A 24,756-nucleotide genomic window follows, 5' to 3' on the forward strand; every position below is an offset into this window, starting at 1 on the left:
AGACTGCAGCATGTTGTATGTGTAGGACTAAAAGTCCAAGCTGTATAATGACACTGCTAAGGGAGTGGATACAAGAGCTGCCCTGAGTGACATGTCTGCCTGCTGGGAGACTCAGCAGCATGTTGTATGTGTAGGACTACAAGTCCCAGCTGTATAATGACACGGCTAAGGGAGTGGATACAAGTACTGCCCTGAGTGACATGTCTGCCTGCTGGGAGAATCAGCAGCATGTTGTATGTGTAGGACTACAAGTCCAAGCTGTATAATGACACTGCTAAAGGAGTGGATACAAGTACTGCCCTGAGTGACATGTCTGCCTGCTGGGAGAGACTGCAGCATGTTGTATGTGTAGGACTACAAGTCCCAGCTGTATAATGACACTGCTAAGGGAGTGGATACAAGTACTGCCCTGAGTGACATGTCTGCCTGCTGGGAGAGACTGCAGCATGTTGTATGTGTAGGACTACAAGTCCCAGCTGTATAATGACACGGCTAAGGGAGTGGATACAAGAGCTGCCCTGAGTGACATGTCTGCCTGCTGGGAGACTCTGCAGCATGTTGTATGTGTAGGACTACAAGTCCCAGCTGTATAATGACACTACTAAGGGAGTGGATACAAGTACTGCCCTGAGTGACATGTCTGCCTGCTGGGAGAGACTGCAGCATGTTGTATGTGTAGGACTACAAGTCCCAGCTGTATAATGACACTGCTAAGGGAGTGGATACAAGTACTGCCCTGAGTGACATGTCTGCCTGCTAGGAGACTGAGCAGCATGTTGTATGTGTAGAACTACAAGTCCCAGCTGTATAATGACACTGCTAAGGGAGTGGATACAAGTGCTGCCCTGAGTGACATGTCTGCCTGCTGGGAGACTGAGCAGCATGTTGTATGTGTAGAACTACAAGTCCCAGCTGTATAATGACACTGCTAAGGGAGTGGATACAAGAGCTGCCCTGAGTGACATGTCTGCCTGCTGGGAGATTCAGCAGCATGTTGTATGTGTAGAACTACAAGTCCCAGCTGTATAATGACACTGCTAAGGGAGTGGATACAAGAACTGCCCTGAGTGACTTGTCTGCCTGCTGGGAGAATCAGCAGCATGTTGTATGTGTAGGACTACAAGTCCAAGCTGTATAATGACACTGCTAAGGGAGTGGATACAAGAGCTGCCCTGAGTGACATGTCTGCCTGCTGGAAGAATCAGCAGCATGTTGTATGTGTAGGACTACAAGTCCAAGCTGTATAATGACACTGCTAAGGGAGTGGATACAAGAGCTGCCCTGAGTGCTGGGAGAATCAGCAGCATGTTGTATGTGTAGGACTACAAGTCCCAGCTGTATAATGACACTGCTAAGGGAGTGGATACAAGAGCTGCCCTGAGTGACATGTCTGCCTGCTGGGAGATTCAGCAGCATGTTGTATGTGTAGGACTACAAGTCCCAGCTGTATAATGACACTGCTAAGGGAGTGGATACAAGTGCTGCCCTGAGTGACATGTCTGCCTGCTGGGAGACTGAGCAGCATGTTGTATGTGTAGAACTACAAGTCCCAGCTGTATAATGACACTGCTAAGGGAGTGGATACAAGAGCTGCCCTGAGTGACATGTCTGCCTGCTGGGAGATTCAGCAGCATGTTGTATGTGTAGAACTACAAGTCCCAGCTGTATAATGACACTGCTAAGGGAGTGGATACAAGAACTGCCCTGAGTGACATGTCTGCCTGCTGGGAGAATCAGCAGCATGTTGTATGTGTAGGACTACAAGTCCAAGCTGTATAATGACACTGCTAAGGGAGTGGATACAAGAGCTGCCCTGAGTGACATGTCTGCCTGCTGGAAGAATCAGCAGCATGTTGTATGTGTAGGACTACAAGTCCAAGCTGTATAATGACACTGCTAAGGGAGTGGATACAAGAGCTGCCCTGAGTGCTGGGAGAATCAGCAGCATGTTGTATGTGTAGGACTACAAGTCCCAGCTGTATAATGACACTGCTAAGGGAGTGGATACAAGAGCTGCCCTGAGTGACATGTCTGCCTGCTGGGAGATTCAGCAGCATGTTGTATGTGTAGGACTACAAGTCCCAGCTGTATAATGACACTGCTAAGGGAATGGATACAAGAGCTGCCCTGAGTGACATGTCTGCCTGCTTTGAGACTCTGCAGCATGTTGTATGTGTAGGACTACAAGTCCCAGCTGTATAATGACACTGCTAAGGGAGTGGATACAAGAGCTGCCCTGAGTGCTGGGAGAATCAGCAGCATGTTGTAAGTGTAGAACTACAAATCCCACCTGTATAATGACACTGCTAATACACACAGGATCTTCCCCCTACCTTCTTGTGCAATGCTCTCTCTAGTTTGTCAGCTCCTGTGCCCAGAATTGTCACTGCCTGCAGCCTGTGCAGCTGAAGGGGTTAAGAATCCTAGGATAGAGGAGACAGCTGGCAGTGAAAGGGGGGGGGGGGGGCGTGGCCAGCACAGTGACCTCTTGTTTACAGGCTTGTAAACGACCTTTATCAGAGCAGGGAGAGAAGCTGACATCACAGGTCATGTGACCTTCAGTGAAATCTGAGAAACCAGCCACTGGAGATAAAGTGAGTTAATTGGAAAGTTGTTACATTTACTTAGTTAGGAACATAGAAAGAACAAAAAAATAACTCAGACAACCCCTTTAAGGGATTTCTGTCAAGGGTTTTTTTTACACTATACATAACCACATTTTTTTTCTCAGTCTTGGGCAAAACTCAACTTCTTATTACAGAATTACAATATTACAGAAAAACCTAAATAAACCAGCAGCATGGGCAAGGCAGATGAAAGGATTCTTTACAGTTACAGTAGTGAAACTATGGAATGCAGTATGCCAAGAGGTAATACTATGTCAGCATAAAAAAAAAAGTCTAGATACTTATCTAATAGTAACCGACATTGAAGATTATAATTAATCTAACGATTATTGTTGTATAAATGATGAACCTATGTTACTATGATAGCTATGATATGCTATGTATGCCATTATATGCTTATACAGACATATACGCATCTTATTTGCTGTGGTGCAGTATTCATAGTTTTCCTTGTTGGCAGTCAGGAAAAGAAATGGATGTGTTCCAGAGGTAGCCACATTTGGGAGTCATTTTCTCCTAGCGGGTGCTAAGCAGTTGGAATATCCAGCTCACCGGCAACTCAAGTAGTGTAGCATTAATCAATGTATGTTTTCTCAGCGTTTCATGATGCAATCTGAGTGTAGACAGTCCAGATACTTGACACTCCGCCAAGACGTTACCTGCCTTTCTAACTGCTATGAATGTGTGAAAATGTGTTAGCCGTCACATAGCGCCAATAAATGTAATGTATTGCCCCTCATGTAAAAGGTAATATACTGTACAGATCCCTGTCCATGCACTTGGACTGCTGCTTTGAATTTCCTGCTGCTTAAAGAAGAAATCTAGTAAAGGTGGCCATACATGAACAATAAATCTCGGCAAACACTCATTTGGGCAGCAGCTTTTCACCCGATGATCATAAACATGCATGCCCAGGCAATATTGCATATCCATTATTAATTTATTGTGCAATCATATACAGATTGGCAAGATACACTGTATGATAAAACAAGCAAACAATTGGTTTCTAATAGATCATAGTGACACACACAATACTCTTTATTTGTGGCAAACCTGGGAAACCATCAAAATTGTCCATTAAGCCAATTCTAGTTTTTGGCCAGATTAATGCTTCAAGGGCAACAGGAAAGCGAATTTGTGATAATTCAGAATAGCTAATAATTACAAAAATAATAAATAGTTCAAAAGATGCCAGAATTCACATTTACTGTCAATATCGCCATCTATCATTACAGTGAGAGATTGAAGTGTGAAGTTCCTCATACTTGGGTCTGCCACTGAATGATGGACCGAGTGTAAAAAATATAAGAAAGGACAACACCAGTGGTGCGTAGCACATTCTGCCAACTTATCTTTTTTACAATAAGCCATGCCTCTAATCCTGCCCAATACCCATTGTGCCCCACCACACAGTAATGGTGCCACCCCAACTGTAAGGATGCTCCCCTAGAGCTCCAAAGCAGTAAGCATGCCCCCTTGGTGCCAGCTCACAATAGTGATGCTCTTTCTTGCCCCCTAGACAGTTATGATGCACCTTAGGCTACATCCACACGAACGTGTTTGCCGGCCGAGCCCGTGCTGCGGACCGCAAATTGCAATCTGCAATGCACGGGCACTGACTGTAGGGCCGCCACATGTGGTCTTGAATGGGGTCCGTGATCCGCATCGGAGGTTCCGTGCTGCAAAAAAGTAGTCTACATTCTGGAAGTATGTAGGTGCTCAGTGGTAGGGCAGAACTCCACTGCACGCTGTAGTCACTTAACCAATGAAGATACTTTTATTTGTAATTCCATCAAAGGTCAGGAGGTAAAATCCACAAAATATAATCAGCCAACATTTTGGTCCTTCGCGAACCTTGATGACGGCCTTATTAGTGACATAGAAGATGGTGGTAGAGCGGCTGGAGGATCCCTTGCTGGAATAATCAATAAAAGTATCTTCATCGATTAAGTGACTACATATTGCTGTGGTTTTCTATCATGAAATGTTTGTGGACAGAGGAAAGAAATAAAAGTCTGAAGTATTTCCACATAGCTCAGCTCATGGTCCATACCTCCTGTGATCCCAGTGAAGCATCCAGAGAACCTTAGCTTGTGGGCCACACCAAAGAACATAATATTTACTTTGTGAGTCAAGCCGGCTCACAGGAATGAAGGCGACTATTGAAAAGACGATGGCAGCTCCAGCACAGGATGTTTCCTAGCTATTTTGGTTGGAATATCATGGCACATCAGTCGACTGCATGAAAGCATAAAGCTGACGACCATGTTTCCAGTGCTTGCTTTCCTGAAATATACTTTCAGGCCTAGACATACTTTATAAAGGTGTGTCTCCACCCAATGGCCTTCCAGACGACTAAGCTGATCAAACCTGTTTTCTACGCTATGGATGACAAGCAGGTGCACGGCTTTAGGCTGTAAAGCATTCATATTAATATTTTGTGTCATACCCTGTGACATTGTGGGGAATGCAGGAAAACAAAGCATATACCCTTTCTATGCAGAGTAAACCAATATAAAGATACCTGCTATAAACTGGCCATCATGCATGAAGAGCCCACGCGAAATCTCATGCGCAGTGACGTATGACGTCACTACGCTGCCCAGCGTGATGACATAATAACGCATCGCGCAAGATTCCGCTCAAGGTCTTCAAACAGGATAATCGTATCTGCCTTTTCGCGCTCAAATGGATAAGGTGAGCATTTTTTTTTAAATGGATTAACCCCTGAAAGCCCTCACTATTTGCAGATGCCGCAATCAGTAATGAACGTGGCATCTGAGGGGTTCAATGACGAGGGTGGCGCAATCTTCATTCCCCGTCATTGCGTACGTATACTGAATACAAAGAAATGCGCTTTGTGAGGAAATTTGGCGAAGCAGCCGAATCTAATTTTTCAAAACTTCGCTCAACACTAGTTTTGAGCTATATAAGGATCTATTTGTACATAAATGTCTAGAGCTAAATTCAGAAGTCTAACAGTTTTTCATACCAACCAACTTGCTTGTTCCAGTCGGTCTAAAATGAAAAAAGCTACTTTGGAGTTAGTCTTATCTACAAATTTACTCACTTTCTGTCCACAGCTCCTATGGAGACCTATGTGTCTCCATGGTAACAGACTACAAACTAAGCGCAGTCTGATCCTGCACTCATATCACCTTTCATCTGTTCTCTATCAAAAGTACAGTCGTGGCCAAAAGTTTTGAGAATTACATAAATATTGGAAATTGGAAAAGTTGCTGCTTAAGTTTTTATAATAGCAATTTGCATATACTCCAGAATGTTATGAAGAGTGATCAGATGAATTGCATAGTCCTTCTTTGCCATGAAAATTAACTTAATCCCAAAAAAACAACTTCCAACTGCATTTCATTGCTGTCATTAAAGGACCTGCTGAGATCATTTCAGTAATCGTCTTGTTAACTCAGGTGAGAATGTTGACGAGCACAAGGCTGGAGATCATTATGTCAGGCTGATTGGGTTAAAATGGCAGACTTGACATGTTAAAAGGAGGGTGATGCTTGAAATCATTGTTCTTCCATTGTTAACCATGGTGACCTGCAAAGAAACGCGTGCAGCCATCATTGCGTTGCATAAAAATGGCTTCACAGGCAAGGATATTGTGGCTACTAAGATTGCACCTCAATCAACAATTTATAGGATCATCAAGAACTTCAAGGAAAGAGGTTCAATTCTTGTTAAGAAGGCTTCAGGGCGTCCAAGAAAGTCCAGCAAGCGCCAGGATCGTCTCCTAAAGAGGATTCAGCTGCGGGATTGGAGTGCCACAAGTGCAGAGCTTGCTCAGGAATGGCAGCAGGCAGGTGTGAGCGCATCTGCATGCAAAGTGAGGTGAAGACTTTTGGAAGATGGCCTGGTGTCAAGAAGGGCAGCAAAGAAGCCACTTCTCTCCAAAAAAAACATCAGGGACAGATTGATCTTCTGCAAAAAGTATGGTGAATGGACTGCTGAGGACTGGGGCAAAGTCATATTCTCCGATGAAGCCTCTTTCCGATTGTTTGGGGCATCTGGAAAAAGGCTTGTCCGGAGAAGAAAAGTTGAGCGCTACCATCAGTCCTGTGTCATGCCCAGGGCAGTGGAGTCGGTAGATAAATGTTCCGACTCCGACTCCTCAGTTTTATGTACTTCTGACTCCGAGACTCCTCTGTATTAATATGCGAATGTATTTTATACATTCCTTGAGGGAAAGAAACGCAACCTACCACAGGACTACTGGCTGGGAAGCCAACAAGTTTTTATAGCCTTAGCTAGTTTTTATAGCCTTAGCTAAATGACAGCAGTTTTTCCAAAGGTTTACAGCTTCAGTCTTGAACTATTGTCCCTCCATTCCCTTCACTTATACAAGTGTCTCACTCTCTAGTCCTGCAAAAAACATATTTATTTAATCCCTTATCAGTGAGAGGCTAGGTTACACATGGACGCTGCGTTCCCTGTAAAAGCAGAACACAACACTATGGAAAGTATAAGTATTGCGGCTCCTAATTGTGCGTTGCGTGCCATATAGTGAAGCACATGAAAAGCATGCTTCTTCACGGTCACTTAACGTGTTCGTTTTGCGGTTACGTGAGGCACTGCATGCATTGGTCTTTATTCTTACAGTAAAGAAGTCATTAATTATAACTTTTTGTGAATTGGGACATTTAAACTTGCTTTTTTTTTTTATACCAATCTAAATTTAGTAGGAGTCGGAGTCGGTGCATTGTTTGCCGACTCCGACTCCAGGTACCCAAAATTTCCCCCGACTCCGACTCCTCGACTCCACAGCCCTGGTCATGCCAACAGTAAAGCATCCTGAGATCATTCATGTGGGGGTGCTTCTCATCCAAGGGAATGGGCTCACTCACAATTTTGCCCAAAAACACAGCCATGAATAAAGAATGGTACCAAAACACCCTCCAACAGCAACTTCTTCCAACAATCCAACAACAGTTTGGTGAAGAACAATGCATTTTCCAGCACGATGGAACACCGTGCCAAAAGGCAAAAGTGATAACTAAGCGGCTCGGGGACCAAAACGTTGACATTTTGGGTCCATGGCCTGGAAAATCCCCAGATCTTAATCCCATTGAGAACTTGTGGTCAATCCTCAAGAGGCGGGTGGACAAACAAAACCCACTAATTCTGACAAACTCCAAGAAGTGATTATGAAAGAATGGGTTGCTATCAGTCAGGAATTGGCCCAGAAGTTGATTGAGAGCATGCCCAGTCGAATTGCAGAGGTCCTGAAAAAGAAGGGCCAACACTGCAAATACTGACTCTTTGCATAAATGTCATGTAATTGTCGATAAAAGCCTTTGAAACGTATGAAGTGCGTGTAATTATATTTCACTACATCACAGAAACAACTGAAACAAAGATCTTAAAGCAGTTTAGCAGCAAACTTTGTGAAAACTAATATTTGTGTCATTCTCAAAACTTTTGGCCACGACTGTATATTAGTAGTGTTGAGTGAACTTGTGTTTTAAGTTCGGCGTCTAAAGTTCGGGTTATCGAAGAATCACCTTATGGATTCCACTACCATGGATCATAACGGAATTTCGAATCCATAACGCGATTCTTCAATAACCCGAACCAGAAATTTAGACGCCAAACTTAAAACACAAGTTCGCTCAACACTAGATATTAGCGAAAGTGTGTCAGTGGGAAGCAGAGGACAGGTGGGAGACAACAGCCCACGTTTACTAATGTGAATACATCTAAATTTGAGCTCAAACTGCATCAAAATGTGGTATATTTAGATTTAGAGAAATGATCAGCGCCTATTCCTACAAGGGGTGTGGCCTACGAGATTTACTAGCAAAGGTGAATCACAATTCTGGTTAGCTCCATTCAATGACATTACTTATTGATGAGTGTTGCCGTTCTTTCTACTATATTCATTGGAGCTAAACCACGAGCGGATTTTGACAACAGTAATGGGATTCAGTGGGTGCCGTCCATGTCCGCTAAGGGATGGGTCTGGCGCTGCCATTATTTTGTTCTCTATAACAGAACTGAGAATGTGAAGCCCACCTAATCTTTACAACCAAGAGAGCTCTTGGGCCAGATTTTACACTGAATGTGACTAAGCAGCCTGCAATGTATGAGAATACACGCAGTCTGCAGAAGACAAATGGAGTGAAGCTTTACCAAAATCCATATGCAAATATGTTTTCCTATATTCTCCATAGTGCTCACAGCAGAGCGATATTGGCATTTTTTATACATTTAAATATTTTATCAATGACTTCCATTTTGAAAGAAAATCTGTTCCATATACATTTTGTAGAGTAGATAAGTTTGTGCCAACGGGACACTTCAAGGACAGGTTCCTACATAATCTGTAGGGACTAGAAGTCGTGCCCTGTGCCCAGCATTATACTGGTGGCCTTCCTCTCGTCAGACTGGAGCTGTCATTCAGCGCGTTCCCCACAGCGAGCAGTCATGTGAAGTCGGGAGAGCACACTTCAGTCAGGGAGGGGGAGGTGTGCACACATTCCAAGTTCCACAGACGCTGCGGACAGCCCATTTACCGTCCCGGGCTCAACAGCTCTCACCCTGTGGAGGACACTTACTGCCAGGCTTACCGAAGACGCTGTCTGCACAGCTACCTGGGCGGCTGCCACCCCTTCCTGAAACTCTGTGGACCGGTCCAGTGCCCACAGAGTAGTTTGGAGTTAGTGGAGGTTGTGCTCGCGGGGCACACCAGGAGATACTATGTTACAGCGGGCACAGGGGTGCACACTGGGGGCTACACTGACTGCCAGCTGAGGAATGGTACTAGGGAGCACCAAGGGGCACTAACACCTCCTGAAGCATCGCTGGCTGGACCACAATGGAGGGGGAACAGGCAGAAGCCAGCAGCCAGGAGCCCCAAGCTGAGGGCATCGTGCCTGACGCCTTCTCCAGTCTCTGGACAGAGGTGATGGGAATGCTGGTGAGTGGGGGAGGGGGCTCTGGGATAATGACCCTCAGGAGGCTTCCATCCCAGGACATACTAATCAATAGGTGTGGATTGTGCTGATTGACTAGTTCACCCTGTGCTATCAGTAGGTATATAGGATAACTCTATTATATCTATAATCCCTGACTGCCCCCAGACCATTCACCGCACTTTCCAGTGTCACTTCTTCTGTCACAGCCAAATGCCACTGCCCTGTAAATATCCAGCTGTTTTCCAGGAGCTTTTCCCATTCTTATCCAGCCGTGCTATACAGAGCGCCCCCCGGCTGACTTGTGGAGGATGTGACTTGTCTTTAAGGCTAGGTCTACACGACGACATTTGTCATAATGGTAGTCTATAGTGTCGCGACAAATCCATTTGAGATGGATTTTTTTGCGACTGTCGCGTCGCAGCATGTCGCATTGCGACACTATAGACTACCATTATAAAAAAAATGTCGCGTGACAAATGTCGTCGTGTAGACCTAGCCTTAATGTCATGATAATATGCAGTTGCCAGCTTTGCCAGAGCATGTAATTGGCACCTGTTGCTGGGACTGATGCACATGTAAACAGTCATTGTACAGCGCTGTGGAATATGTTGGCGCTATATTTGTCAGGGGGAATGTGATTTTGTATTTTCACGCTTTTCTCGGGGAGCGTTACCCTGAAAACTCTCTAGAGAATCAGCATCTCCCGAGACGTGATATGTGTCCACAGAGCAGCACACAAGATGGTCAGCTTAGTCCTCATCCATGTGTGAACTGTAAACTGGGATGTCTCAAGGGTCGGTGACCAGATGCTGAAGGAATAGCCTCTGGCTCCTCTCACCCTGGTGTCATGAAGTATTGACATAAGTACCAGTACTCCTGATTGTGTGGTCAGTCCTCTCATCTGTGTATGGGATGTTCTCTAGTGTGGCGGTATCTCCACTGCAGTAGAAGAATAGTCGGTGGTGCCAGCGTATAGGACCAATATCGAGACGCTTGCAATGATATATATTGCCACCTGTTGTAAGATTCTACGTATATGTGACGGGTTTCAGATTGTCGTAAATGGGTTTACACTATCTTATCTATCTGTCTTTAGACTTTTGAGTGCTCCATGTTTTTGACTAGGGTAGCTTCATCCTGTAAGACTGCCCCCTATTGATAGTGCTGGTATGTGCTTATACTGTATTCATCAGTAGGATCCATGAAGCCACAAGCTGAAAAGCGTTCACTATGATACTGGATGCCCCACATATGCCCTTCTCAGCCATGTTCTCTGGCAGTACATTTGTGGCACCTGTATGAGTGAACCTTGTAAAATTTGACATTATTGTAGAGTGTTTGCTATTTTTCGTATCAACCAGATGTGATTACCTAAAAGCCAATTTGCGTTCTTTTGAGCTCTTGTCAGTGTTCGTCGTCGAAGCTAAGCAAAAGTAGTTGTGTACCGAAGTAAATATGGGTTCTAGACTTTCTATGAGAGGTGTGCCAAAAGGAGACTGGCATCTGTTATAGAGCGGGTGTCTCCCTGGTGCTGTTCAGACATTCACCTGTTTATGGTCCACCTTGTGTAGAAGATCATAGCATGGCTGAGGGACGCAACGCAGAGAATGCACATTGGGTTACAACATCTTGAGGTGCAAAACCACCACCAAATCAGGACGTATTGAAATCCCTTTCGTGTCGCCTTCTGGGAAGGCCCAGGAGTCAGATAGTCTGTGACAAAAAGGCTATTGCTGTCATTCAGTACTATGCAAATGAATGGCGCCTGGCATGAGGAAGCCATCAATTCACTGATAAGTTGTCTCATCCAACTCTGCTACCATCCCCAGGGCTACAAAAACAATATCCAGACCTTTTGGTCATTCTCTCTAAAATGTAAGGTCCTGACACTTGTAAACTGTATTTCTCAAATGCTTTTACAACTTTGTGCAGCTGAAACTGAAAATGTTCCTGTTAAACTAAAAGTCAGCATCACAATGTGGCTCTTCAGTAACACCCTGGCATTACCATTCTGGGGGAGGCGCCCCTTATAACCAGCCATGAAAGCATCATGGTATCTGTTGTAGTGCTAAAAGTCCTAAATAATAGGACTCGCCATTTGCAAAATTGTAGTAGGAGAGAATGTCCTTAAATGGGGTTTTCTCACCGCTAATACCTCTGTCCATATGCCCAGTTAGCACCTATGGACATTAAAGATGTAGGTCCTGTACATAGGATACCAAATGCTTCTGTGTATTACGTGCGTGACCATTTATCTGTAATGTGTGGCTAGCCATTACCATTGATTGTTGTTCTCTCAAGCATACATGTTTATGGCTGAGGTTGGAGGAACGGGTGTAGGCCAAACCTTAAATTGACGGCTGTCAAGAGTGTCTTTAAAGGGCCAAAGAAGTGATACTTACTTCACTGATCCCCCTGCTGCTGCCATTCCGACACTTCCTGGGTCCCCCCTAATCTCTACTTCCAGGTCCCTCTTGGAACACAGGAAATTACTGCTTACCCATTCTCTGGCCACAGCGGTGACCTACCTCAGCCATAGGTTGACTAAGCAATCATTTGCTGTGTGTCCAGAGGGACCATAAGAGTGAGATCAGCAAGGATTTGGAAAGTGCTGGAATGGAAGCTGAGAGGGATTGGTGAGTAGCATCGGGACCTGGTCTTGTGCCACCAGGAATAGAAAGTTGGCCGTGCATGTGCGTCTTTCTCTATTCACTTCTATGAGACTTCTGAATGTAGCTGAGTGAGGAGGGGGACTCACACCTCTCAGACATTTATGACATATCATGTGGATATACTATAAATGTCTAGATGGGACAACACCTTTAAAGGGATTGTCCGAGTTATTTTTTTGTTCTTTCTATGTTCCTAACTAGGCAAATATAACAAAGTGAGTTAATTGGAAAGTTATCTGCAGTGCCTGGTTTCTCAGATTTCACTGAGGGTCACATGACCTGTAATGTCAGCTTCTCTCCCTGCTCTGATAAAGGTCGTTTACAAGCCTGTAAACCAGACGTCACCCCACGCCCCCCTTCACTGCGGCTGTCTGCTCTCTCCTAGGATTCTTAACCCCTTCTGCTGCACAGACTGGGTAGCTGCAGGCAGTGAGAAGACAATTCTGGGCACAGGAGCTGACAGACTAGAGAGAGCATTGCACAAGAAGGTAGGGGGAAGATCCTGTGTGCATTAGCAGTGTCATTATACAGCTGGGACCTGTAGTTCTACACTTACAAGTTGCTGTTGATTCTCCCAGCACTCAGGGCAGTACTTGTATCCACTCCTTTAGCCGTGTCATTATACAGATGGGACTTGTAGTCCTACACATACAACATGCTGCTGATTCTCCCAGCACTCAGGGCAGCTCTTGTATCCACTCCCTTAGCAGTGTCATTATACAGCTGGGACTTGTAGTCCTACACATACAACATGCTGCAGTCTCTCCCAGCACTCAGGGCAGCTCTTGTATTCACTCCCTTAGCAGTGTCATTATACAGCTGGGACTTGTAGTCCTACACATACAACATGCTGCAGTCTCTCCCAGCAGGCAGACATGTCACTCAGGGCAGTACTTGTATCCACTCCCTTAGCAGTGTCATTATACAGCTGGGACTTGTAGTCCTACACATACAACATGCTGCAGTCTCTCCCAGCACTCAGGGCAGCTCTTGTATCCACTCCCTTAGCCGTGTCATTATACAGCTTGGACTTGTAGTCCTACACATACAACATGCTGCAGTCTCTCCCAGCAGACAGACATGTCACTCAGGGCAGCTCTTGTATCCACTCCCTTAGCAGTGTCATTATACAGCTGGGACTTGTAGTCCTACACATACAACATGCTGCAGTCTCTCCCAGCACTCAGGGCAGCTCTTGTATCCACTCCCTTAGCCGTGTCATTATACAGCTTGGACTTGTAGTCCTACACATACAACATGCTGCAGTCTCTCCCAGCAGGCAGACATGTCACTCAGGGCAGTACTTGTATCCACTCCCTTAGCAGTGTCATTATACAGCTGGGACTTGTAGTCCTACACATACAACATGCTGCAGTCTCTCCCAGCACTCAGGGCAGCTCTTGTATCCATTCCCTTAGCAGTGTCATTATACAGCTGGGACTTGTAGTCCTACACATACAACATGCTGCTGAGTCTCCCAGCAGGCAGACATGTCACTCAGGGCAGCTCTTGTATCCACTCCCTTAGCAGTGTCATTATACAGCTTGGACTTTTAGTCCTACACATACAACATGCTGCAGTCTCTCCCAGCAGACAGACATGTCACTCAGGGCAGCTCTTGTATCCACTCCCTTAGCAGAGAAGGGGGAGGGGCAGAGATTGTTTTTATTGCAAGTAAACAAGGGCCAGAAAAGAACCAGGGAAATGAGGAAATATATATATTTTTTTTGCATAAAACTTGCTTAGCTTAGTTATAAATTGCTGCCCAGCAGATTTTCAGTTCTATTTTTGGTGTATGGTCAAGTTGAGTTATACAGAATTTACCCCATCTATATGATGGAACCCTTGTTCCATCGTAAAACAAGCATCCGGCAGAGTCAAGGGTCATGTAGGACAACAGTATTGTATAAGGCCTCAAGGACACAACAGTATCCGAATTGCTGTCTGCAAACTGGGAATCCGCAAAATACAGAAACTGTCCATGTGCCACATGTGTGCACTCTGCATCCGTATGCCGGTTCTGCAAATTATAGAACATGTCCTATTCTGGTTCGCAAAATGTGATCTATGGACCCATTGAAGTCAATGGATAAACACCAAAGCAAAGATTTCCCAAAAATAAATACACACGTCTTAGGGCTCTTTCAAACTTTTGTTGTTTTGTTCCGGCATAGAGTTCCGTAGTCGGGGCTCTATGCCGGAAGAATCCTGATCAGGATTATCCCCATGCATTCTGAATGGAGTGAAATCCGTTCAGCATGCATCAGGATGTCTTCAGTTCCGGACCGGAACGTTTTTTGGCCGGAGAAAATACCACAGCATGCTGCGCTTTTTGCTCCGGTCAAAAATCTTGAACACTTGCCGCAAGGCCGGATCCGGAATTAGTGCTCATTGAAAGGCATTAATCCGGATCCGGCCTTAAACTAAACGTCGTTTCGGCGCATTACCGGATCCGACGTTTAGCTTTTTCTGAATGGTTACAATGGCTGCCAGGACGCTAAAGTCCTGTTTGCCATGGTAAAGTGTAGTGGGGAGCAGTATACTTACCGTCCGTGCGGCTCCCGGGGCGCTTCAGAGTGATATCAGGGCGCCCCACGCGCATGGATGACGTGATCGCATGGATCACGTCATCCATGTGCATGGGGCCCTCTGACGTCATTCTGGAGCGCCACGGGAGCCGCACGGACTGTAAGTATACTGCTCCCCCGCTCCCCACTACTACTATGGCAGCCAGGACTTTAATAGCGTCCTGGGTGCCATAGTAACACTGAACGCATTTTGAAGACGGATCAGTCTTCAAATGCTTTCAGTTCACTTGCGGTGTTACTGATCCGGCGGGCACCTCCGGCAAATGGAGTGCACGACGGATCCGGACAATGCAAGTGTGAAAGAGGCCTCATGCTATTCCCCAAATTACATAGAATTGAAGTCAGTGAGTCCATAAAAGAATGTGGATGGAACATGGACATCATCTGTGTTTTACGGATCTGCAGTTTGTGGATACAGCCCTTTGCATAAGGCCCTACTGAAATTTCTTCTGCCGGCCATTTGAAATTTGTGGATTAGCAGATAGGGAAGAAATTGTATTCCCCAGATTCTAGATATTTGCCTACTTATCTCATTTGTGAAAAAGTCATCAGGGGGTTAACAACATATATATATATATATATATATATATTAGATATATGCTTGTGCTAGATTCTCTCCAGAAAGCCATTTAAAGGGTCAGCCCACTGGAGGTTATATAGAGAGCTCCAGTCTGTTCTATTCATAAAGTGGCCATTCTACCACCGGAGTCAAAGACAGATCGGCTCATTCAGAGGAGATAAAAACAAGATGTAGATGCGTCTTCTGAAATTCCCGTCAGTGAACAGTCCAGTTATTGTCGTGGTTTGTCCTTACTGGAGTCAGGCATCTGCTTTTAAATGTAAAGCTTCATGGCAGCTATAGAGGAATCCAAGTCCATAGATGCTGGCACAGAGATCCTCTCATTATCCCGAAACATGTAACATAGTGCCATGTCTGAACAATCCATTGTGCTGTCATTTCCTGTTCATGCACTTGTAGGTCGGATTGCTCTGCCCAGAGGCCATTTATTAAGTATATGGTTAATCCAGCAGATCAGAAACAACTTGGTATAAAGACAATCTAAACCTTGTTGTCAGAGATCAGACTTTGTGCCTTGTTTGCATCCCTCAATTACTTTTCTGGGAGCTTTCTTTGTGCATGTTTATACCATGCTTGAAAAGACTATGGGAGTCCATGAAGACACCCATTCATGCTGCTTATTTATAGCAATCTGAGATTAACGGTGAGTTGTCACCAGCTGCCTGCTGGACGTTTGTGACCCAGATCAGTACTTTGCCCTACTTGTTTCAGGTTTTTAGTTGGTGTGCTAGTTGTGTAGGTAGCAACTGCACCAAAGTGAATCTGGTCTTTGCTTTTTGACTTGGTTTGTTTGTTATTTATGATTGCATTTTATTATTTCGTTTTTATCTACATGCATATGTATATATTATCTCAGTGGGGGGAAAGGATTAAAGGGGTTGTGCAAGAATGGGGGTGAGGGTTTGGCAGACCCTCCCATTTGGCCAGACCTGTAATGGGAAGATTACTTACCTGCTTCCCGGTGCTGGCTCCTTCTCCTCCAGGCCTGAGATTCTCACTGGGCTCCCTTTACTGAAAACATCTGGTTCAACACAATCTGCAGCCAATCACTGGCTGTGTTGGCTACTGGAACCCTTTGTGCCATGTGACCATTTATCATGACGTAAGGGTAGCTGGTGACCGTCGTGGCCAGTGATTGGCTGCAGGCATCGTCAAACTTGATGTTTTCAGCGGAGGAGTTCAGCGGAGCATGGCAGGCCTGGATGAGGAGTGGAAAGTAGATAAGTAGGCTTCCCTTTACAGGTCCATCAATTGGTGTGTTTGCCAACCCCCCCCCCCCCATATTCTTACAGAACACCTTTAAGACTGGCATTTCTTACGCCATTAATAGCAAACCTCTGCTGATGTACAATGTGCCAGAATTATTAAGAGGCAATCATTTCCTCACATCAGAAGAAAGTCATCTACAAGTTCTTTTGGTGCACATGTTGTTAATGTATTTGTCACACGTTAAAGAGGATTTTTAGGACTTTGGAAATCCCTATAACATTTGCTATATAAAGATGAATCTATGAAGGTAAGGCTTGGGAGGTCCTAATCCAAGTTAAGTAAAAAGGTTAGGGCGGTGTGGGCTAAATTAAACGACAAAGCTCCTTCCTAAAGCCATTAGAATACAGAATTATTATGGCATTGTTAAACAGAAAAAAGTATATTGACCCACAATTTTCATACTTGATGAAGGCTAAGTCAGAAACCGTTGTTACTAGCCCAAAATGAGAGTTTGATTCTTTATTGTGTGGATTTGTGCTGTGAGTATGGTACGTAAATACCTTCTGTTATAGAGAGGACATTCTGTCATGCCTTATCCCCCAAAAGTTCCTTCATTTCTTCCATGAAGCAGTCTTATCTTGATTGAAGTTACTGATTCTAATTTAGGATAGACTGAATACATTTCAGATCTATGCTAACTATTTCCAGATGCATCAGGCATACGGGTTGTGAACTATTATACGTCTTGCATAACCTCTCCGAATTAAAGAATATACTGTGTGAAAAACCTCCCCTTCATCTCCATCTGTTATCATTCACTTGTGGAGACTTCTAATCCAAAACATCCACCGAGGGGCAGGAAGACACCCACCTCCCTCAGATCCTGTGTCTTCCACAATATTCTGGATCGGAATGTAAAGTTACAGTGATAAAGGCATTCTACATTAGGAAGTCCAAGTTGTTTGTGCCTAATTGCGTATTTTGTTTGTGAAGCAGTAATCAGGAAATTGGTTGGATGTTTTCTTGCCGTTATTGGCTTGAGATTATTCTCTTATTTTGGAAGCTGGTGTAGAGTGGTTTTCATCAGAGAACGCATGTCTTATCTCAAATTGTGAAATTATAGTCTTTTAAGTTATAGTGTAGCATCTTCCAAGAGGAGGATTGGAGCTTGTTTTTGTCATCTTCCACCCGCCTTATTTTCAGAACCGTATGGAAGCTTCCTGCTAGGTCTTTATACTGTATGAATGATAGGAATGTAAAGCATTTTCAAAGAGACATTTTTCTTCTCAAAGCATAGGTTGCCTGGTAGATATCCATCTTTTGTAACATTCTCCAACAATTTTCTCCCTTCATTCCCCATTGCAGGATGTAACTTAAGATTTCACTCAATAGGGATTTACGATAAAACTGCTGACCTTCAACATTGCTGGTCTAATATCTTCAACTGTGAAGTCATCAGCATCTGCATCTAAGGAATTTTTTGTTGTCATCTAGCAGGAATCATTTTGTTGATCTGTAATACCATCTATTTTATGCCCGAGAGAAAGTATCTTCAACATATTGAGGCCTTCTACAGGTGAAACTCTAAAAAATTAGAATATCGTGTAAAGTTCATTTATTTCAGTAATGCAACTTAAAAGGTGAAACTAACATATGTGATAGACTCATTACATGCAAAGCAAGATATTTCAAGCCTTTATTTGTTATAATTTGGATGATTATGGCTTACAGCTTATGAAACCCCAAAGTCACAATCTCAGGTTCCCTTTGCTCAGGGGGTATGGACTAATTAGCAGACTAGAGTGTGACACTTTGAGCCTAGAATATTGGACCTTTTCACAAAATTCAAATTTTAAGTTGCATTACTGAAATCAATGACGTTTTGCACAAAATTCTAATTTTTGGAGTTTCACCTGTATGTGGAACTTAAGGACATGCTTTCAGGTAGCTTTGGAATGCTCCTGGAAATACTTTATCACTGAAGCTACAGAAGAGGATTGTGTTCTTCACTAGAAATGATAGATTTTTTTATGGGTGTCATGCTCTTGCGGTGGGAGGTTTAAGGCCCTTTACACGTGCAGTTGATCAGGCCAGCAGATGGAAACAGACATTGGTCATTCTCCATAATTGGCCTGTGTAAATGTGCCAATGATTGGGTCATTTATGCAAGCTTGCAAATCCTCGCTGGTCAGCAGTACATCTCCCCATGTGAACAAGGGATGTGCAGCCAGCGTAATGTGGAAGTATGATTGCAACTTTGCAAGTGTATCTTCAATGAAGAATAAAAATGTATCAATGCTCTAAGGCTACTTTCACACTAGCGTTTTTCCTGGATGCAGCAGGGTTCAGCAAAAACGCTTCCGTTACTGATAATACAACCATCTGCATCTGTTATGAACGGATCCGGTTGTATTATCTGTAACATAGCCAAGACGGATCCGTCATGAACACCATTGAAAGTCAATGAAGGACAGATCAATTTTCTATTGTGGCAGAGAAAACAGATCCGTCCCCATTGACTTGCATTGGGGGGTCATGCTCCGCATCCCAGGACGGAAAGCAAACTACAACATGTTGCGGTTTTCTCTCCGGTATGGGAACGCAACTAAACGGAATGGAATGCATTTTGGAATGGAATTCCATTTGAAGCATTTTTTTCCCCCAGTATTGAGCCCCTATGAAGGATCTCAATACCGTAAAACTAAAACGCTAGTGTGAAAGTAGCCTTAGGGGCTGTTCACATCTCGTTTTTTCTGTACGTCAGGTGGATACATTTAGACTTATACTAAAAAAAGAATATACAAACGTATGCAATTTTGGGGTTAGGCCTCTTTCACACTTGCGTTGTCCGGATCCGGCGTGTAATCCACTTGCCGGAATTACACTCCGGATCCGGAAAAACGCAAGTGTACTGAAAGCATTTGAAGACGGAACCGTCTTCCAAATGCGATCAGTGTTACTATGGCACCCAGGACGCTATTAAAGTCCTGGTTGCCATAGTAGTAGTGGGGAGCGGGGGAGCAGTATACTTACAGTCCGTGCGGCTCCCCGGGCGCTCCAGAATGACGTCAGAGCGCCCCATGCACATGGATGACGTGTCCATGTGATCACATGATCCATGAGCTTGGGGCGCCCTGACGTCACTCTGGAGCGCCCGGGGAGCCGCACGGACGGTAAGTACACTGCTCCCCCGCTCCCCGCTACACTTTACCATGGCTGCCAGGACTTTAGCGTCCCGGCAGCCATGGTAACCACTCTGAAAAAGCTAAATGTCGGATGCGGCAATGCGCCGAAACGACGTTTAGCTTAAGGCCGGATCCGGATCAATGCCTTTCAATGGGCATTAATTCCGGATCCGGCCTTGCGGCAAGTGTTCCGGATTTTTGGCCGGAGCAAAAAGCGCAGCATGCTGCGGTATTTTCTCCGGCCAAAAAACGTTCCGTTCCGGAACTGAAGACATCCTGATGCATCCTGAACGGATTTCTCTCCATTCAGAATGCATTAGGATAATCCTGATCAGGATTCTTCCGGCATAGAGCCCCGACGACGGAACTCTATGCCGGAAGACAACAACGCAGGTGTGAAAGAGCCCTTATTTATCCTTTTTTTTTATGTATACATTTGACGGATGTGCATATGTTTCAATACATTTGTGTCAGTTTTTTTAACAAAAACTGTATCTATTTTGTGAAGCCTTTTTTTTTAAATAACAGATAAAATATGTGACCACTGATGAAGGTCTGTTACGACCGAAACGTCTGGTCTTAAATCCACTGTTTGCACCAAGGATCTAATTGGGCTGTTTGGATGAATCACTGCTAATGCTTGAAAATATGATAAAATAAAAAAAGTTTTGTACACAATAATCCAGCATCTGAGTGCCGCAATTTTCATTTTATATTTACTGACTGTTCGCAGTCCTTGACTGGCACCAGAGACATTTGATTGAGTGCGGTTCTTCACTCTACCGGATGCCACAGTATGACATCTGTCTGAGGCAACTATTAAAGAGGACCTGTCACCTCTCCTGACATGTCTGTTTTAATAGCTTCGTGCATTCCCCATGTAATAACCATTCTGGAGCATCTATTCTTATGTCTGTATGTTGTGCCATTCCTCTATTATTTCTACTAGAAGTTATGAATTATTGCTATTAGCCTGCAGTAATGGTACAGAGGGGAGGTAACCAGTTGGGGGTGTGTACCTGCCCAGTCTGAAAATGGCAGCACTGATTGGATAGAGTGAGTCTGTGCAGGGACACCCCCCCAACTTGTTACCACCCCTCTGTACCCTTACTGCAGACTGCTAGTAATTATTCATAACTTCTTGTGCAAATAATAATGGAATGGCACAACATACAGACATAAGACTAGATGCTCCAGAAATGTTATTACATGGGAAATGCATGGAGCTATTAAAACAGACATGTCAGAAGAGGTGACAGGTCCTCTTTAACGTATACTTTTTTGGTGTACATTAATAGCTGTATGAAAAAAAACGTGATGTCAACCCAGCCTAACTGACAGGAACAGAGCTGAGCAGACTCCACTGACTATGATGGGATCCGATCAGTTTCTGTTTGGGATTCGGTCTTATTAGCAAAAAAAAAAAAGTCTTGCATAAAAGGATTTTTTTGGTCTGGTCTTTTTCACAGAATTTGCAACAGAGGCTACGAGTGGAGCCTCCAACTCAGGAGTGAACAAAGGTAGGCTGAAGTATTATGTATCAGAATTACTGCACCTTTGGTACTCCTTTTTGGCTAAAAAATACACCTCAAAAATGGTAAGAGGAGTATTTTTACTCTATTGGAAAAAATGTAGTGCTACCTCTGGTCATCAATATCAAATTGTTAGGGGTCCAACTCCCTGCACACCCGCCAATCAGCTTTTTGAAGAGGAATCTTTAAGTGCTATGTCCTCTTCACTGTTTACCTGCACGCCATCTACTGTTTATTGTAATTACCGCTTTATCTCCTATTCAAGTGAATGAGACGAAAAGAACTGAAATGACACTGCTTTGCTCCAGCAATATTGACAGTTGCAGGTAAACACTGAAGAGGAGGCAGCTCTTGCACGAGTGCTGCAGCCCCTTCAAACTGCTGATCAGCGAGTGTGCTGGAAGTCTGAATCCTGCCAATCATATATTAATGACCTGTCCTGACGATAGGTCATCAGTATCAGAAAACCGGACAACCCCTGTAACTTAGCCAATGACATCAATTAAAGGGAACCTGTCACCAGGATTTTGTGTATAGAGCTAAGGATAAGTCCTGTCCCTGACTCATCTCACATACAGGACTCATCTCAGGTTAATTTGCATATGTATCAAATCGTTTTTTTTTACACAATAAAAGCACACAGAGCTATGGGGACTGGGTATTGCGGATGTGCTAGCGGCCATCTAGCAACCCATGTCCTCAGCTCTATACACAAAATCTCGGTGACCGTTTCCCTTTAAACAATTTTTTCTCTTGTAACTATATCTTTTGTTACATCCTTGAAGTTGCTTATCTGAAGAAGAATGTTGATTTTGAGAAACTTAACATGAAATGCTGTTTTGTTTGGTAAATTGATACTTTCATGAGGTTCTCTGTTGACTTGAATCTAACATATGGCAGTCAGTAAGAAAAAGTCAACTTGTCATGACTGACCTATTAGCTTCTACCTGTTAAAATTCATATGGAAGATACATCAGCAATGGACATGTTATGGTGCAATCAGTAGCTGTAGAAGACAATGATTACACGGCAATGAATGTAGCAGTGTTCATTTGCCAGTAGTCACCATGAGATGCAGCTTGAGAGGCCAAATTCTAATTTGAGAAGTTTTTATTTGTTCCACTACTGTATGACTTGAAATATCAGTATTTTTCATGTTATTGCTCTAAAAAATGAATTACTGAATAGATTTCTAATGTCAACTCTATGGCTAGTGCCTTGTGGTAAATGTTACTGTATATTCATAGGGCACACATAGTTCTGTGTTTAATGGTTGCAGAGCTAGTCCTGCCCCAAGACTATATCTGGTGGTAGGGTGAGATGTGTCACCCAGACTCAGCAGATGTTCTCCTGGTGGTAGGGTTAGATGTGGAGAAGTGTCATCCATGCGGTATGCAGAAATTCTCCGGGTGGTAGGGTGAGATGTGGAGAAGTGTCACCCAGGCAGTATGCAGATATTCTCCGGGTGGTAGGGTGAGATGTGGAGAAGTGTCACCAAGGCAGTATGCAGATATTCTCCTGGTGGCAAGGTGAGATGTGGAGAAGTGTCACCCAGGCGGTATACAGATATTCTCCGGGTGGTAGGGTGAGATGTGGAGAAGTGTCACCCAGGCGATATACAGATATTCTCCTGGTGGTAGGGTGAGATGTGGAGATATGTCACCCAGGCAGTATGCAGATATTCTCCTGGTGGTAGGGTGAGATGTGGAGAAGTGTCACCCAGGCGATATACAGATATTCTCCTGGTGGTAGAGTGAGATGTGGAGATATGTCACCCAGGCAGTATGCAGATATTCTCCTGGTGGTAGGGTGAGATGTGGAGAAGTGTCACCCAGGCGGTAAGCAGATATTCTCCTGTTGGTAGGGAGAGATGTGAAGAAGTGTCACCCAGGCGGTAAGCAGATATTCTCCTGTTGGTAGGGAGAGATGTGGAGATGTGTCACCCAGGCGATAAGCAGATATAGGCAGTGCTGACTATGGTGCAGAATACCTATTATTATAGCTGGTGAATACAGTTACAGTCACAAGGGCACTGCTTGTATATTTTGTGGTTTCTTAGGCAAGAAAATCATATGCAATTTCTCTTGTAGACTATGGCTATATATTATACACATGGAAATATATGTGACGCTTGATGAATGCTGTGGGTTAACGATTTGCATTAAAAAAAAAATTGAACTACCATAATTTTTATTCACCAACTTGAGAAATATTTAACTTTTTGAATACTGTATTACTCATCATTATAACTTGATTTGGGTTATGTTTGTAGTTTTGCGTTAGCATTTGATATGGAGTCTGTCTGAATGTTGACCTTTGGTTATTTGTGGACCTGTCTGTGACCCCCTTTGTTTTGGTCCAGCTTTGGTCTGGGGTGACTCTTTGTTATCCCTTTCTGTGCACAGACCTCTTTGTTCATTTGAAGGCTGTTCACATAATACTGTACAGAGATGACTGTTACACAACGGCGTTCATTAAGGATGTGAGCAATAGAGGTTGTGAGGAACAATACTAGCCATTGTCATTGTAATGAGACACAAAAGACTGTATGTTTTCACTCTGCAAGCTGCTCTGGGTAGAGGTCTCCTGGTTGAAGAACTACATTTCTATTCCCTTGCTGTTTGTTTTCAATTCATCTTTTTTGAATAGAGTAGAATTATTACATAAAGCATGTGAGGCGCACCACATACTTGAGTGCCACTTAAAATAGTCATATTTACTCCTTGACAGATTTCATGAATTGGTAGAAGTCTTCTGTGAAGCACTCTAAGCACCTACACATGGTCAAGGCATCTAGCTGATGGACAGAGATTGTGTGCATTCGTCCATTAAATGGAAAACTTCTATTTCTAAAAAATATGTATTTATCCTAAAATAAAATACCTCATGAGTACAAGAGATGGTTAATTTAAAAGCAGCAACTGTTTTACTAACAATTTTACTATATATTCTTTCATGGTGAATAGTATTTCTTGTAGGAATTATTTTATTTTATTTAAAGTGGTATATTCCAGGATTTTATCCTCAGGATAGGCAATCCTTTGTGCAGCGGACAGAGCTGGCTATACACATTAGGGTACTGTTCACAGAATTCCCTGATTTAGGTAAGAACCGTGGACCATCTAATGTAAATGATTGTATCCTGATGGCGGATGTCAGGAGAACGGAAGAAGGATCGGGATGCTGGATTACAACATGCCTAATCCTTTTGTTCTCAGGAGAGATAAGCCGCGAGGTGTCTGGCAGCAACTTACTTCCCTGACTTGGCTGACTGCAGTCTAAAGTGTATGGCCAGCTTTATGGTGAGGTTAAATATATATATATATATATATATATATATATATATATATATACACTCACCTAAAGAATTATTAGGAACACCTGTTCTATTTCTCATTAATGCGATTATCTAGTCAACCAATCACATGGCA

The 24,756-nt window shown here is 43.7% G+C and overlaps 1 protein-coding gene across 5 annotated transcripts in view; it reads left to right on the forward strand.

Annotated features, from left to right (window-relative positions):
- SASH1 (SAM and SH3 domain containing 1) overlaps positions 1-24,756 on the forward strand; it is a 377,873-nt gene that overhangs the window by 141,181 nt on the left and 211,936 nt on the right. For 2 of the 5 annotated variants that reach the window (XM_040429259.1, XM_040429261.1), the window contains exon 1: positions 9,091-9,561. The exons of 2 other annotated variants lie outside the window; for them this stretch is intronic. In XM_040429259.1, the coding sequence (XP_040285193.1) occupies positions 9,460-9,561 (102 nt within the window). In that variant the 5' untranslated portion in view covers positions 9,091-9,459. Of the gene's footprint in view, positions 1-9,090; positions 9,562-24,756 lie in introns of those variants that run through there. One more of the 5 variants, XM_040429263.1, reaches the window with a different exon arrangement.

Source organism: Bufo bufo, chromosome 4 (genome assembly GCF_905171765.1).
Source record: "Bufo bufo chromosome 4, aBufBuf1.1, whole genome shotgun sequence".
NCBI lineage: Eukaryota > Metazoa > Chordata > Amphibia > Anura > Bufonidae > Bufo > Bufo bufo.